Source organism: Sinocyclocheilus grahami, unplaced genomic scaffold (genome assembly GCF_001515645.1).
Source record: "Sinocyclocheilus grahami isolate Dianchi unplaced genomic scaffold, SAMN03320097.WGS_v1.1 scaffold94.1, whole genome shotgun sequence".
In the NCBI taxonomy this organism is placed as follows: domain Eukaryota; kingdom Metazoa; phylum Chordata; class Actinopteri; order Cypriniformes; family Cyprinidae; genus Sinocyclocheilus; species Sinocyclocheilus grahami.
Window position 1 is genome coordinate 251243 of NW_015505273.1, and position 13685 is coordinate 264927.

Sequence of the window (13685 nt, forward strand, 5' to 3'; positions counted from 1 at the left end):
ATTGAATACTGGAGTATTTTCACTATTCTGTGCAAGTGAACAAAGCAGCTGATGTTGGAATGTTCTCCAACCCCTCAAACAAGTGGCTCCTAAGAGCCCACACACCCACAGCTGCCGGTCAGACCTATGTGAACACGCTCCTGTACATGTGAGTGCGCACGCTGGGCTGGGGTGTAGCAGAAAGGCTTATTGACTCTGAAAGGGGACCTGCTTCCTGAGAGGAAAGAGTAAATAAATAAACAAAGAAATAAAGCAAGTATCGCTTTTTTTGTTGCCTTGTTTTGTTTTTGTTGCTTTGGTCACATTAACCTGTATATTGAATACTGGAGTATTTTCACTATTCTGTGCAAGTGAACAAAGCAGCTGATGTTGGAATGTTCTCCAACCCCTCAAACAAGTGGCTCCTAAGAGCCCACACACCCACAGCTGCCGGTCAGACCTATGTGAACACGCTCCTGTACATGTGAGTGCGCACGCTGGGCTGGGGTGTAGCAGAAAGGCTTATTGACTCTGAAAGGGGACCTGCTTCCTGAGAGGAAAGAGATTCCCACAGGAATACCAGTATACTGCCGCAAAGAGGAGGTACAGGGAAACGAGAGCCAGAGAGATGAAGTTCTACTCTGGACTTAGATGTTTTTCCCATGAAATCTCATTTTGGCCCACAGGAAAGGAAAATCACAAATGGATCTCTAATAACTTGTTTCTCCTAGATAGAGTGGCCCCAAAACTTATTTAGACACTTACCAGAAAATATCAGACCAAGTTTGCGATCAAAAGTCAGACATTTCAATAAATAATAATAATAATTCTTTTTCATCCCAAAAAGTTAGTATAGCTTTAACAACTGCCTCATTTCTTTATTTCTCCACAGGAATGAACATCTGAGACATCTAGAAGAAACATCTGTGACATTGTTGACACTTGAATGAGCTCTCCATTACCTCACCTAAGCTACAAAACAGAAAGCTCTTGTCATTATTACATGGGAACGCTGACATTTACACCAGGTACGCTCTTTACCAAGCCCTAATGCTGAGGATGCTGGAAAATATTTTCATTCTGCATGAACAAAAGTGGCGTTCTCTACAAAGTTCTGGGCTTTCCGCCCATGTTTTTGATCCACTTGGATTTAAGACATTCTGACAACATGGAACAATTGTGAGATTGCTTTAGGGAGTGATTCTGTTCCGGCTGGCGGAAGGATGCAAGGTCTGCTGGTTCCCCTTCAAGTCAGGCATCATTACAGACGTCCTGCAGAGGCAGAAGGGCTTTCTAGAACGTTTTCAGGTTCTCATGCAGTCACAACAGAGAACAAAGAGCTCACAAACTCCATCAAACTTAGAGAGCCATGTGGTCAAATAAAAGCACTGGATTTAACAAATGTTCACTTTTTATCACATCTTTACCAAAGACCAAGCATTACTCCATTCAAGTATCCTCTAAAAGGCTTTAAAGTGTACACTGAAATGCCATCAGACCAGAAATGACCTTTTAAGGCTTTCTAAGTCTTAGTTAATGCCTTTTTCAACAAAAATCGTGTTTGTTTGGCAAATAAGCCTCATTCTTCACTGTCTAGTCATCTAGTCTGTTTGAAAAGTCTGCCAAACATCTGGAATCGGTCACTCTACAAGTCAACCTGGCTATGTAATATCTTGATGGTGGTCATCTAAGTGCTTTTGGGTCATACATAACTGTCATGGCTGATAAATGAAGATAATAAGACCTAATTGTATCATATTAGGTCAGTTATTCACAATGTCTGCTCATAAAGTAGGTTAACTTTCAGTTTGCCATAGTAGGCGCACAAGAATGAGTTAGGGTGTCTTTTTCACATTGCTAAGTTACCTGCTGAGGAAAGTTAATTGAATATAAAATTAATTGTATCATATTAGGTCAGTTATTCACAATGTCTGCTCATAAAGTAGGTTAACTTTCAGTTTGCCATAGTAGGCGCACAAGAATGAGTTAGGGCATCTTTTTCACATTGCTAAGTTACCTGCTGAGGAAAGTTAATTGAATATAAAAAGCTGTATATTACAGTGATTTTACAGTGGTACAGTGGTAAAATTACTGTAATCCACAGATTTTTTTTAATACACTTCCATTTAAGAGTTTGGGGTCAGTAAGATTTTTTAAATGTTTTTGAATAAAGTCTCTTATGAACACCAAGGCTGTATGTATTTGTTAAAACATACAGTAAAAACAGTAATATTGTTGAATATTATTACAATTTAAAAGAACTGTTTTCTATTTGAATATGTCATTTATTAATTTAATGCATTCTTGCTGAATAAAACTTAAAAAAAATTCATTTTAAATATTGAAAAAATATTTTGATATCAAGACTGACTTGTGGCTTTTGAGTCTGAACTATCCATTTTATAATAAGCCTACATGTTTTGTTCTTGTGTGGTATTCAGGAAGAAGAAATGTAGAGGAAAATCACCAAGGCTGTATGTATTTGTTAAAACATACAGTAAAAACAGTAATATTGTTGAATATTATTACAATTTAAAAGAACTGTTTTCTATTTGAATATGTAATTTATTAATTTAATGCATTCTTGCTGAATAAAACTTTAAAAAAAATTAATTTTAAATATTGAAAAAATATTTTGATATTAAGACTGACTTGTGGCTTTTGAGTCTGAACTATCCATTTTATAATAAGCCTACATGTTTTGTTCTTGTGTGGTATTCAGGAAGAAGAAATGTAGAGGAAAAATTCTGGGTTCGTGTTGTCAAACATGGCAAATCCTTCGAATCATTTATAGTAATCCATTTCTTAACCTCTTTGCAAAGTCTGTCTACTCTGCCGTGCTTTAACTTGACACACTAATTGGCTCACATTTGGCCCCTGAACACACAAGTCCCTGGGAAAAATGAGTACAGACATATTTTTCATACTTTTCTCATCTTCTTTGCCCAGGCACTGGCCTCTCGGTCCTTAAAGGGCCCTTCTCAGAGCTGTAAATGAGCTGTCAATCACAGGCCAGATCCTTTCACTGATTGGAGCAGATGGCCAATCGGGGTGGAATGATGGGAGAGTGGTGATATATTAGACAAATGCTCTGCCAAAATAAACGGACAGAGGTTTCTTTATGCTCAGAGGGAGCAGCATAGGGAGACTGTCGATGCGCCACGTACACATGCCCAAAGTTTAAGCTTAAGCCACTCGTAGAGTTTAATTTTAAGCAGGAAGGCAAAGCTGAAAGAAATTTCCTTTTTATGGTATTGAATACAATCCTTCCTGTTACATAAGAGGTGTGAAGAACGGATATAGATTGAAGAATAGGTCCCTTCATATCTCTTGTCTCTGAGCGAATTGAAAATAAATTCCGGGGGCTTGTTGGCAATGGTGGACACATGATAAAGATTAGTTGATATGCCGATGTGCCGGTCCCTCTCACGCATATTTGCTTTAGTAATTAGGAGGAGGAAACAAGCCAAAGACCTCTAAGACCCTTCAAAAATGCACACACACAGTTTCACACTTTTCAGCACAATTTATGGGGTATGTTCTAAGCTTTCATCCCTTGAAGATGATCTTGGATGTGGCAGCGGTGCTGTATAATAGCCGCTTTGTGTAAAGTTATGTGCAGCGTTATGTAAAAGATACCAGAAGCAGTAAAGCCGAGTAATAGAGGACATAATAATATCAATTACATAAATGCATTAATGATAATTAGATACAAGCCATACTCATAATCTAATTACACGCCAAATACGGTAGTACTGGTGTTCGTTATAGTTTAAAGTGGTGGGATTGAAAACTCTGTGCACAGTCACAAATGAATAAGAATAGTTTAAAAGTGCTGAATGTTTATACCCATATGAAAAGTTTTTTTTTCTTTTTCTGCTATATGTCTTATATTTGTTAAATTGGACAGTCATATACAATACCATTCAAATTTTTGCGGTCAGTCTTTTTTCGAAAAATTAATGCATTTATTCAATAAGGATGCATTAAATTGATCGAAAGTTAAAGTAAAGACATTTATAATGTTACAAAAAAATTATATCATGAATAAATGCTTTTCTCTTGAACTCATTAAAATAAAAATCATAAATCGTGTTTTGAAGTCTTACGCTACTTACCAAGGCTGCATTTATATGATCAAAAATACAGTAAAAACAGTAAGGTTATAAAATATTATTTTCAGTATCATTCAAATCTCTGCAGGAAAGTGGCCTGGAAGGGCCAAGTTTGCCCATCACTGCTTTAAAACCACATTCACAAAGCATGTTATATTCTAACTCAAATAGCTTAAGATTCCTTTTTAATGCGTTTGAACTGTTGAGGAGTAACAAATAAAAGTAGCAATTTACCAGCTTAATTGTCTGACCAGGGAACACTTCCCATAACCCCCGATGTACTTGTTACACCGTAAGAAGAATCCAGACCAGATGGTGGATCAGCACCTACACTCTTAAAAATAAAGGTGCTTCAAAAGGTTCTTCAAGCGATGCCATAGAAGAACCATTTTTGGGTCCACAAATAACCATTCAGTCAAAGGTTCTTTAAAGAACCATCTCTTTCTTACCTTTTTGTAATCTGAAGAACCTTCTTTTGCCACAAATAACCTTTTGTGAAACAGAAAGGTTCTTCAGATGTTAAAGGTTCTTTATGGAACCATTTAGACAAAAAGGTTCTTCTATGGCATCGTGAAGCACCTTTATTTTTAAGAGTGTAGAGACGACCTCTACAGCCCTGAATGTCAGTGGAGACCATGTCAACTAGATGAGCCCTAGAGACAGATCCCCTGCGAAGACCTCGTCAACTAGACCAACTAGACCATCGACCACTAGAACCAGACGAGTCCTCTGCACAATCTAACTTGTGTTGCAGCCTGGAATTAAACCACACCATGCTGGTTTTGTCTGGCCAGAGGAGAACTGGCCCCCCAACTGAGAGTTTTTCTTTTCTCCATTTCTGTCACCGATGGAGTTTTGGTTCCTTGCCACTGTCACCTTTGGCTTGCTTAGTTTGGGACACTTAATTTCTGGCAATATTGTCAGCTTGATTGCACAGACACTATTTGAAGAGAACTTAACTGAGCTGGATGATGGCATCACTGAATCAACAATGAACTCACTTAAACTGAAAAACTGACTGTTTACTATTTGTCCTCCACACTATTTTCCTGTTTGGCACTGTAAAGCTGCTTTGACACAATCTGTATTGTATAAAGCGCTATATAAATAAAGGTGACTTGACTTGACAGTAGCTTTTATTAGTAGTTTTATTAATAAGCTGCATTATAAATAAGCTATTAACAAAACAAAAATAATATTTCTATGAACTGAAAAAAATATTTGAGCTCTCCATATGATACATATGGTTACATAATGCAACTATATTTTCAATTGAATTACATATGAAGGTGTTTTATTATTAGTTGGATTTTTGAGATCTTTGTTGTTTTTTTTCACAACAGGTTTTGTTTGTATGTATTATAACTATAATTATCTACTTGGTAGGGTGGCTTGATTGTCATTTAATTTTAGCTTGCCAAACTATAAGCTTCTCATGATTTAAAGTAGCTGCCTTAGCACTGCACCAAAATATGATAAATGCTAACCTGAACATTGTCTCAGCCTGCATGTTACCAAACCAGACCTTTAAGTGTGGACTGAAGTTTTCTCCGTGAAGGTCCAACATGGCCACATGTCCTCCTCCGTTCAACTAAATTACCAAGGACACATGTTAGTGTTGTTTAGGTAAGTAACCCTAATTTTTTTTAACATAGGGCTTAAATTCATATTAAATATTGAAGAGATGAAATGAAGGAACATAACTGCTGGCTTGATTTCTGACCTCTAGTCCATTGATGACAGGTACAGGGCTGATGGTGGTCGGGTGACTGGTGAGATTCTCACTGAAGGTGTATTCAACCACCTCCGTTCCAATGATGGTCCAGCAGGAGCCATCATTCAGTAACGCCTTATTACTTTCTTTAGGACACGGAGAGGCCTGTAAGTTTGGAATGACATGGGGGTGAGTAAATGATGACAGTTTTCATTTCAGATTGAACTATTGTTCATATTTAACTGTCACTGCCTGTGTTCACCTGGAACTGTATGATTTTTTCATTAGACAGGCAAAGGTACATATGGTTACTGTCTCTGAACTGGAAAGCACATTTATGAAGCTGAGACACAGGCTCATCCACGTCTAGACATGCATGCTGCTTGTTCACTTTACGTATTACCTTCAAGGAAATAAAACAGAATCAGGTAACTATTCACACAGCTGACCATTTTGTCCTTTTTTACATTTTACATCCCCTTAAAGGAATAGTTCACCCTTTTTCACTGGAGGAAGCGTTATTATATATTATGGACTCATATTTTGGCCAGAAGCAACTGTTTGACATTAAAACCATCTTAATTATGGATTTTTTTTCCTAAAACATGCAGCTTTTGGCTTCATAAGACATTAACTGATGGACTGGAGTGGTGTGGATTACTTGTGGATTATTGTGATGTTTTTATCAGCTGTTTGGACTCTCATTCTGACGGCACCCATTCACTGCAGAGGTGAGCAAGTGATGTGATGCTAAATTTCTCCAAATCTGTTCTGATGAAGAAACAAACTCATTTTGGATGGCCTGAGAGTGAGTAAATATTTAGCTAATTTGCATTTTTGAGTGAACTATTCCTTTAATAAAGAGCAACAGTGAGCATCTTCTTCTATAGCATTGTTTGCACAAAAAAAAAAACCTTTTGGAACGTTTATTTTTAAGTGTAATTGTAGAAAATGCTTTACATTTTTGTTCCCAGACTTCTGAAATCTGATACGAGCAGACTTAAAATAGCCATAAAAAAACCATTCATCGCCCTTCTATCATGCATCTGGTCCCTCGCAGCACCTGTGTGCTGCACAATATGCCTGATTGTTCACGCTCCTCCGACACTGCTGCATGGCGATCAGAAGTCCTGCTGCATGAGGGCTTCAAATACACGCTTGCAGACCAAAACAAACCAGTCAGCAAATTCAAACTAAAACAGCATCGTGAAGGTCTATTCTGTTTACTAGTCTGCTAAATGTGGTGTTTAAACATCGTCCTTGACATTTTGATCAAGTGCTTTATCAGCAACTTGTAACGCAGGTTGGTAGCAGAGCGCCTTCCAAAAAACACCACAGGGATGGAAATTTGTACAGAATAAACTTCAGAGACATGGGTGAACAAATATAGATCAACTTGCAGATTCAATTCAGAAAGTTTTTTTTTTTTTATAAAAAACTGCATGCAGTTTTGTTTGGCGTTGCTAATGAAACATAAATTACACATTTTACCTTAACTTCAACTTGGATATCTTTAGAAAAGGTGATTTGGCTGATTGAGAATCATGTAATAGAAACAAAATCAGTTTTATATTTGCATACTGTACCATTGGTGGCAGTGCCACTCCTGAGTCAGTGCATACCAGCTGAACCACACAACCGTAACAGATGTAGCTGTCACACACAGTGTACTCACTATGAGCGGCTTGCGTCTCCTCCACTATGAAGAAACAGAGTGAGTATTAGGCTATAGCACTGTAGGGGATGAGAAAGAAAAATAGACTTCACTCAGATTCGGCCTTGAGTGCCGTATAGGGGTTAAACCCATTTATGCTATGTTTATTCCAGCTGTTGAGCACATGTTGCTGACATTTACAATTGGAACTTTTAGAATTTCAGCGTTTTTTACTGATTTGAACTGATTTTACTCTCATATTGCAGTGAGGCGCTAAAGGTGTTTGTGAGAGTTTATTTACACTGGACATCCAGCATAGAGTATGGACCGATTTGGCCAGTTGTTTCTAGACTTGTTTGGATTTCTTGTGTTTATTTATCTACTGTAGTGAATGGTCAATTAGTCACTAGAGTGATGGGCCAACAGCATACGCATTGGATGGAAAAACTTCCACAAAAGGAGCTTTGCACCTAGTGAGAAATAGTTTTTTTTCCTCTGCACATGAATGCGTAATTTGCATGCAATTATTACTAAATGAGTCCCAATGTTAACCTTGTATGAATGTTAGGTAACACTTTATAATAAGGTCTCATTTGTTAATATGAGTTAATGCATTAACTAACAATGATCAATTTAGTTTTACATCATTTATTAATCTTTGTTAATATTAGTTAATAAAAATGTTCATGTTAGTTGACAGTGCATTAACTAATGTTAACAAATACAACATTTGAACTTAATAATGTATTTGTACATGCTGAAATGAGAATAAACTAAGATTATTAAATGCTGTTGAAGTATTGTTCATTGTTAGTTTAAATATGTAGTTAACTAATGGACTGAAACTGAAGTATTGGACTAAAATAACTACTGTGAAACTATTTTGTAAATCCTTTTTGTAAATTGTTACCAAATGTCACCTAAAAACAGTAACCCAGGATTTAAAAATATATAGTGTGAAATCTTGAAATCTGTCTACCCAGGATTCATTACTAACCGGGGTGAAGTATCAGTTTTCCAATGTGAAAAGCTCATAGTTTATAGTTTTGATCACTTAAAAGAACTTTTTTTAAAATAGTTTTTTTTTTCAGTTGTTTGTATGAGGATTAAGATAAAGAGGAATAAAGGCAGAATAACACTGGCAGACAAAAAGCAATGGATCTCAAACCTAAAGTGACAGTGAAGGCCGTCCACTGTCTCGCGCTGGCGACAAAAGCCCCATCTTCCACCGCCAGGTAACGCGTACTGACCGTCTGTGACCGCAAGCGGTTAAACAATGATACTTTTGAGCCTGAAGAAATACACACTGCAGAAACAAACACAAACTTTTTAGAAAGTGGCAACAGATTTTTTTTGAACCAATAGGCAAGCAAAAGAAACGCCATAATAATTTAAACCCTCACTGATACCTAAACATGCACATTCAGACCGACAAGCAGACAGCAAACACAAATGACGGATATACTGTGACTAATGCCAGTCTGCTCTTTTTCTTAATCTTTGTCTCATTGTCTGTCTCTCTCCCACAGAACAGTGAGGAATTCAACGTCACTTGACAGCTGCTCTCAGATGTCAAGCGCCTCTTTCTTCCCCAGAAGCTCTCTGTGGGTCCAACAGTCAATGTCAACAGAAGATGCCCTCTTAGTGTGTGCTTTAGGATCAGAAGGTTAGAGGTCAAATGTCTGACTCCTATGGCAATGGCTGCCGGGTGACACCAGTTAGTGGCTTGACCCCGCTTCTCATACACAAAGACACACCAACACGCTTACCCAAACTTACAGGAGTTCAGTTTCTACACCGGTTGACCCTTTTACGTAACGGCACTTAGTCAGAGTAGACGTCATATTTAATTTGATGAAAATGAAGGATGACAAATCCCTGTTGGCTTTTGGTTGACTTAAAATTGTAAAAACTTTTTAAGTACTGAATGTCTATTACTTGCGCAACAATTAAATATGGACACAGACACACACACATACACACACGCACAGACTCACGGTCAGCGTTTTTCATGGACTGCCTCTTCTGTGATGGTTTAGAGATGACTTTAATGAGTCTGCTGTTGAATGTGCCGATTTCTTGCCCTCCACTGTGAAACAGGTGAAGCAGCAGGCGAAAGTGCTTTCGTTTGTCCGTATCTGAGATATACAAGGTTTTAGCGCAGGCAAACATCTGAAAAAAAAGACATAAGTGAGTACATTTTTAACATTTACAAAAGTTCACAAGGTTGTGGTTGGTACAAATTTTTTTTTTGAAAGAAGAATGCTCACCAAGGCTCCAATTATTTGATCAAAAATACAGTAAAAACTGTAATATTGTGAAATGTTTACAATTTAAAATAACCATTTTCTATAGTTGAATATATTGTAAAATGTAATTTATTGCTGTGATGCGCAGCTGAATTTTCAGCATCATTACTCCAGTCTTCAGTGTCACATGATCCTTCAGAAATCATTCTAATATGCTGATTTGCTGCTCAAGAAAACAGTTGTGCTGCTTAATATTTATTATGCTACATTTTTAGACATTCTTTGATTTAAAAAAAGTTCAAAAGAAGAGAATTAACTTGAAATGGTAATCATGCTGATTCATTTCTTACTGACCCCAAACTTCTGAATGGCAGTGTAATTGTCAATTGTATCTAAAGCAATAACATTAACATCAAAACAGCTCAGATCATTTGCTCTTGGAAGAAATATTGTTATACATGCAAGTTTATTTTGAGATCTTTTGATTGCATCTTGGTAAATCTGAGCACAGTTTGAGACATTTTTGAGATCTCATCTGAAGCGGAGAACGTGTGTTTTTCCCTGCAACATAAATTTGACAAGGAAATAACTTTATCAGAAGTTTGCTCTCCATTTAATCTCATTGCTGTTTTGGTGATATATTCAAGAGATCTTATTTGTGAGTATTATTTTCTGTGGTCAGGAAGTTTAAAGATCATTCTTCTTCATGTTCATCCATCTGCCCTCCTTACATAAACCTGGTTGTAACACTAGTAGAATAAACATATGATCCCATCTCCAAATCCATCTGTACACACAGCAGTCATGTTCTCTCATAAACCCGACAGACTCTCTCCTCTTTGATCGCTGGGTTTCGGCAATGTCTCACCCTCCTGTCTGTCTGCTCCTCAAAGCTCAGCTTGAATCTGTCTGTCCGTGGATCAGCGGAGCTGTCCAGACCCATGTAACCGAAAAGCCAACAACTGAACTCTCCTAGACCTGATGCTGTGTGAACACAAATGATAAAATTACAGTGAATTACAAGGGTAAGATTGTTTCACAATGTTCTCTCACTACTCACTGACCTTTAAGTTGCTCCTGTCTGAGTTTCCATCCGTGTCCACTGAGATACACGCAAGGAGGCGGACAGAAAAACCTATGAAAATGCACAAAACTTATTTTTGGATATGAGACATGAAGAAAGAGGGTGTGCAATAGTTTTACTTCTTGTAAATGATCCAGTAAGTGATAAAATACATCTAAAACATTGAGGAAAATACATTTAAAACAAGTTTTTTTATTTTATTTAGCGCTTCACAATACAGATTACTTCAAAGCAGCTTCACATTAATAAACAGGAAAATAACAGTGTTATTGTTGTAAAATTCATCAATTATGAAACAAATCCAACAGTAAAGCATCTCTACAGATGACGAGTATCATTCAGCTCAATTTAATATTTAGTTCAATAACTGTCAATGAGTTCATTTATTAGTTTAATTAAGCTATTCGAAGCTGTACAGAAGGCAAGCTCATTAGTCAGTTCAGTGATGATTTATTTCATAGTTGCAAAGTTAATGTCATTATCCAGTTGAATTCATTTTTTTAAAAAATCTAAAAGCTTGGTTTCCAGCTATTCATTATCTGGTCCAAGCTGGTTGACCAGTTGGTGGAGACCTGGTTGAATGGGTAGTCTGTCTTTATTAAGCTGTTTAGACCTGGTAGACCATCTGCTAACAAACCAGCTTCCCAGTTCCAAAACCCAGTTTAAGCTGGTCTGATGTGGTTTTTCCAACAAGATTCAGACATTTTCTTATCAGTTTACATTTTTCAGTAAATTCTGTATGCATGTATATGCATGTATTTTTCACTGTTGGAAATGTAAGTGCATACAGTAAATGAAAATCATTTTTACCTCTTCTCATTGCCGTAAGACTTCTGAGCAACTTTGGCATGTAAGATGATCACTGATTGGTCAGGTCTGAATTGAAGGTATTGCCTCACTGAATCTCTGGTTACTTTTGGCAACGGGGAGAAATTCTGATCCTCCCTAGTAATGCACAAAAATATTTATTTTAAACTTAGTGTTACAAAATGGTAAAAGGGTGGTAAATCAAAATGCATCCTCTCCAAACTCATGCAGTTTACCCTTTCAAGTAAACTAGCTGTGCATTTCTCAAAGATCCAATCGTGGAATAAGTCCTTTCCGGTTTCGAAATAAATATTGATATTATTTCATAAAGTAGGGCCATTAACAGCCTTCTCGGCTGTCCTTTATGTATGTGGTGGTCTTACAGCGCTTTTTGACATTAACCATAGAAACAAGCAGCATTTATGATTCAGTAATAGATGTGAGTTATGATAATAGATATTCTGAATACAAGGCATTTTTTTCTGTGGGTAGTTTGAATGTGTAGACTGCAGATGAAGAGGACAGTAACTTTCCAATTATTAAAAAAAATTTTTTTTATAGAGCTAGAAAATGTGATACATTTAGGGCAAAATATTTCAAAATAAATCCTTTTTATCCCAATTTCCTTTTTAAATCATTTTAGGATAAATGCCAATGGCACAGAAGGGGAGCCTTATGTGTAAAAATAAGAAAACATGTCCCTTTGTGTTCCTCAAAAGAACTAAGATCTCATGGGTTTGGAATGACATGCTGGTGGTGAGTAAATAATGACATGATTTTAATTTTTTGGGTCAAGCACAACTCTCTATTCTATTCATCAAAGAATCCTGAAAACAAAAAAGTATCACAGTTCAGTAAGCAGCACAATTGGTTTCAACACTGATGATAATAAGAAATGTTTTTGAGCAGAAAACCATATTAGAATGATTTCTGAAGGATCATGTAACACTGAAGACTGGAGTAATGATGCTGAAAATAAAATTTTTTGGGTCAAGCACAACTCTCTATTCTATTCATCAAAGAATCCTGAAAACAAAAAGTATCACAGTTCAGTAAGCAGCACAATTGGTTTCAACACTGATGATAATAAGAAATGTTTTTGAGCAGAAAACCATATTAGAATGATTTCTGAAGGATCATGTAACACTGAAGACTGGAGTAATGATGCTGAAAATACAGCTTTGACATCACAGGAATAAATTATATTACTATATTTTTGATCAAGTAATAGCAGCCTTGATAAACATGAAACACTTCTTTCAAAAACAGTAAAAACGTATTAACAGAACTCAATACTTTGAACTTAATATGATCTGTTCGCAGTTTCTCATTTTCAATGTTTGACTTTTAAATGGCTAATTTTATTGCTTACTCAATTCGAAACAGCTTGGGAGTTATAATTCCTCTTATTAAGACCCCAAGGATATAAATGTGATATTTCCCAGCAGAGTGAAGTGCTTTAATTGAAACTTGCGTCATTCCCCAGGCTTAGGATGTTTCAGTCAGTCTGCCTGGGTTTTATTTGAGGCCTTCCCAGGAGGATACAGGGTCAAAGGGTCACTGATGTTATTTCCCACTTTGAGCACATTAGGATGAAGGTCACATTTGATCCCAGTGTTTGCCTTTTTTTTTGTTTTTATTGTTACACACAATACTTATAATACATTATATGGGTAGTTGACATGAAGAATCATGCAGTTTAACATGCTGTACTTTAAAACTATTTTAACAATGTTTTTTTCTAATTCCATTATCACCCTTACGAAAAAGAAGTTTATTCAAGTGTGCTATTAGTATACATCTTTTAAACTAAAAATAGGAAAGTATACTTTTAGTCTACTTTTTATGTACTTCTCAGAAATGGGCTTTATGTACTTCTCAGAAATATACTTAAAATGACATTTAAGTATACTTGACTTATTTAAAGGACGATCTAAAATTCACTTTACCTTCATATAAACTGCACTCCAATAAGTTCTGAAAGAGTTGTATGCCTACTATCTTTATTATAGCCCGTATTAATATTTCATAGGAAGCCTATAAAGAAACTAGCATGTAAATGAAATTCAGACTGAAGTCAGTT

The 13685-nt window shown here is 36.4% G+C and overlaps 1 protein-coding gene across 1 annotated transcript; it reads right to left on the reverse strand.

Annotated features, from left to right (window-relative positions):
- Nucleotides 1-1169: 1169 nt before the first annotated feature.
- Nucleotides 1170-12933, reverse strand: LOC107587608 (recombining binding protein suppressor of hairless-like protein). The gene is made up of 11 exons (XM_016275459.1): nucleotides 12899-12933; nucleotides 11606-11740; nucleotides 10776-10846; nucleotides 10580-10695; nucleotides 9460-9634; nucleotides 8631-8768; nucleotides 7395-7507; nucleotides 6071-6211; nucleotides 5818-5973; nucleotides 5582-5685; nucleotides 1170-1251 (listed from the first exon to the last, which is right to left on the reverse strand). Exons 1-11 carry the CDS (start codon nucleotides 12931-12933, stop codon nucleotides 1170-1172), a joined length of 1266 nt encoding a protein of 421 aa, XP_016130945.1.
- Nucleotides 12934-13685: the final 752 nt, after the last annotated feature.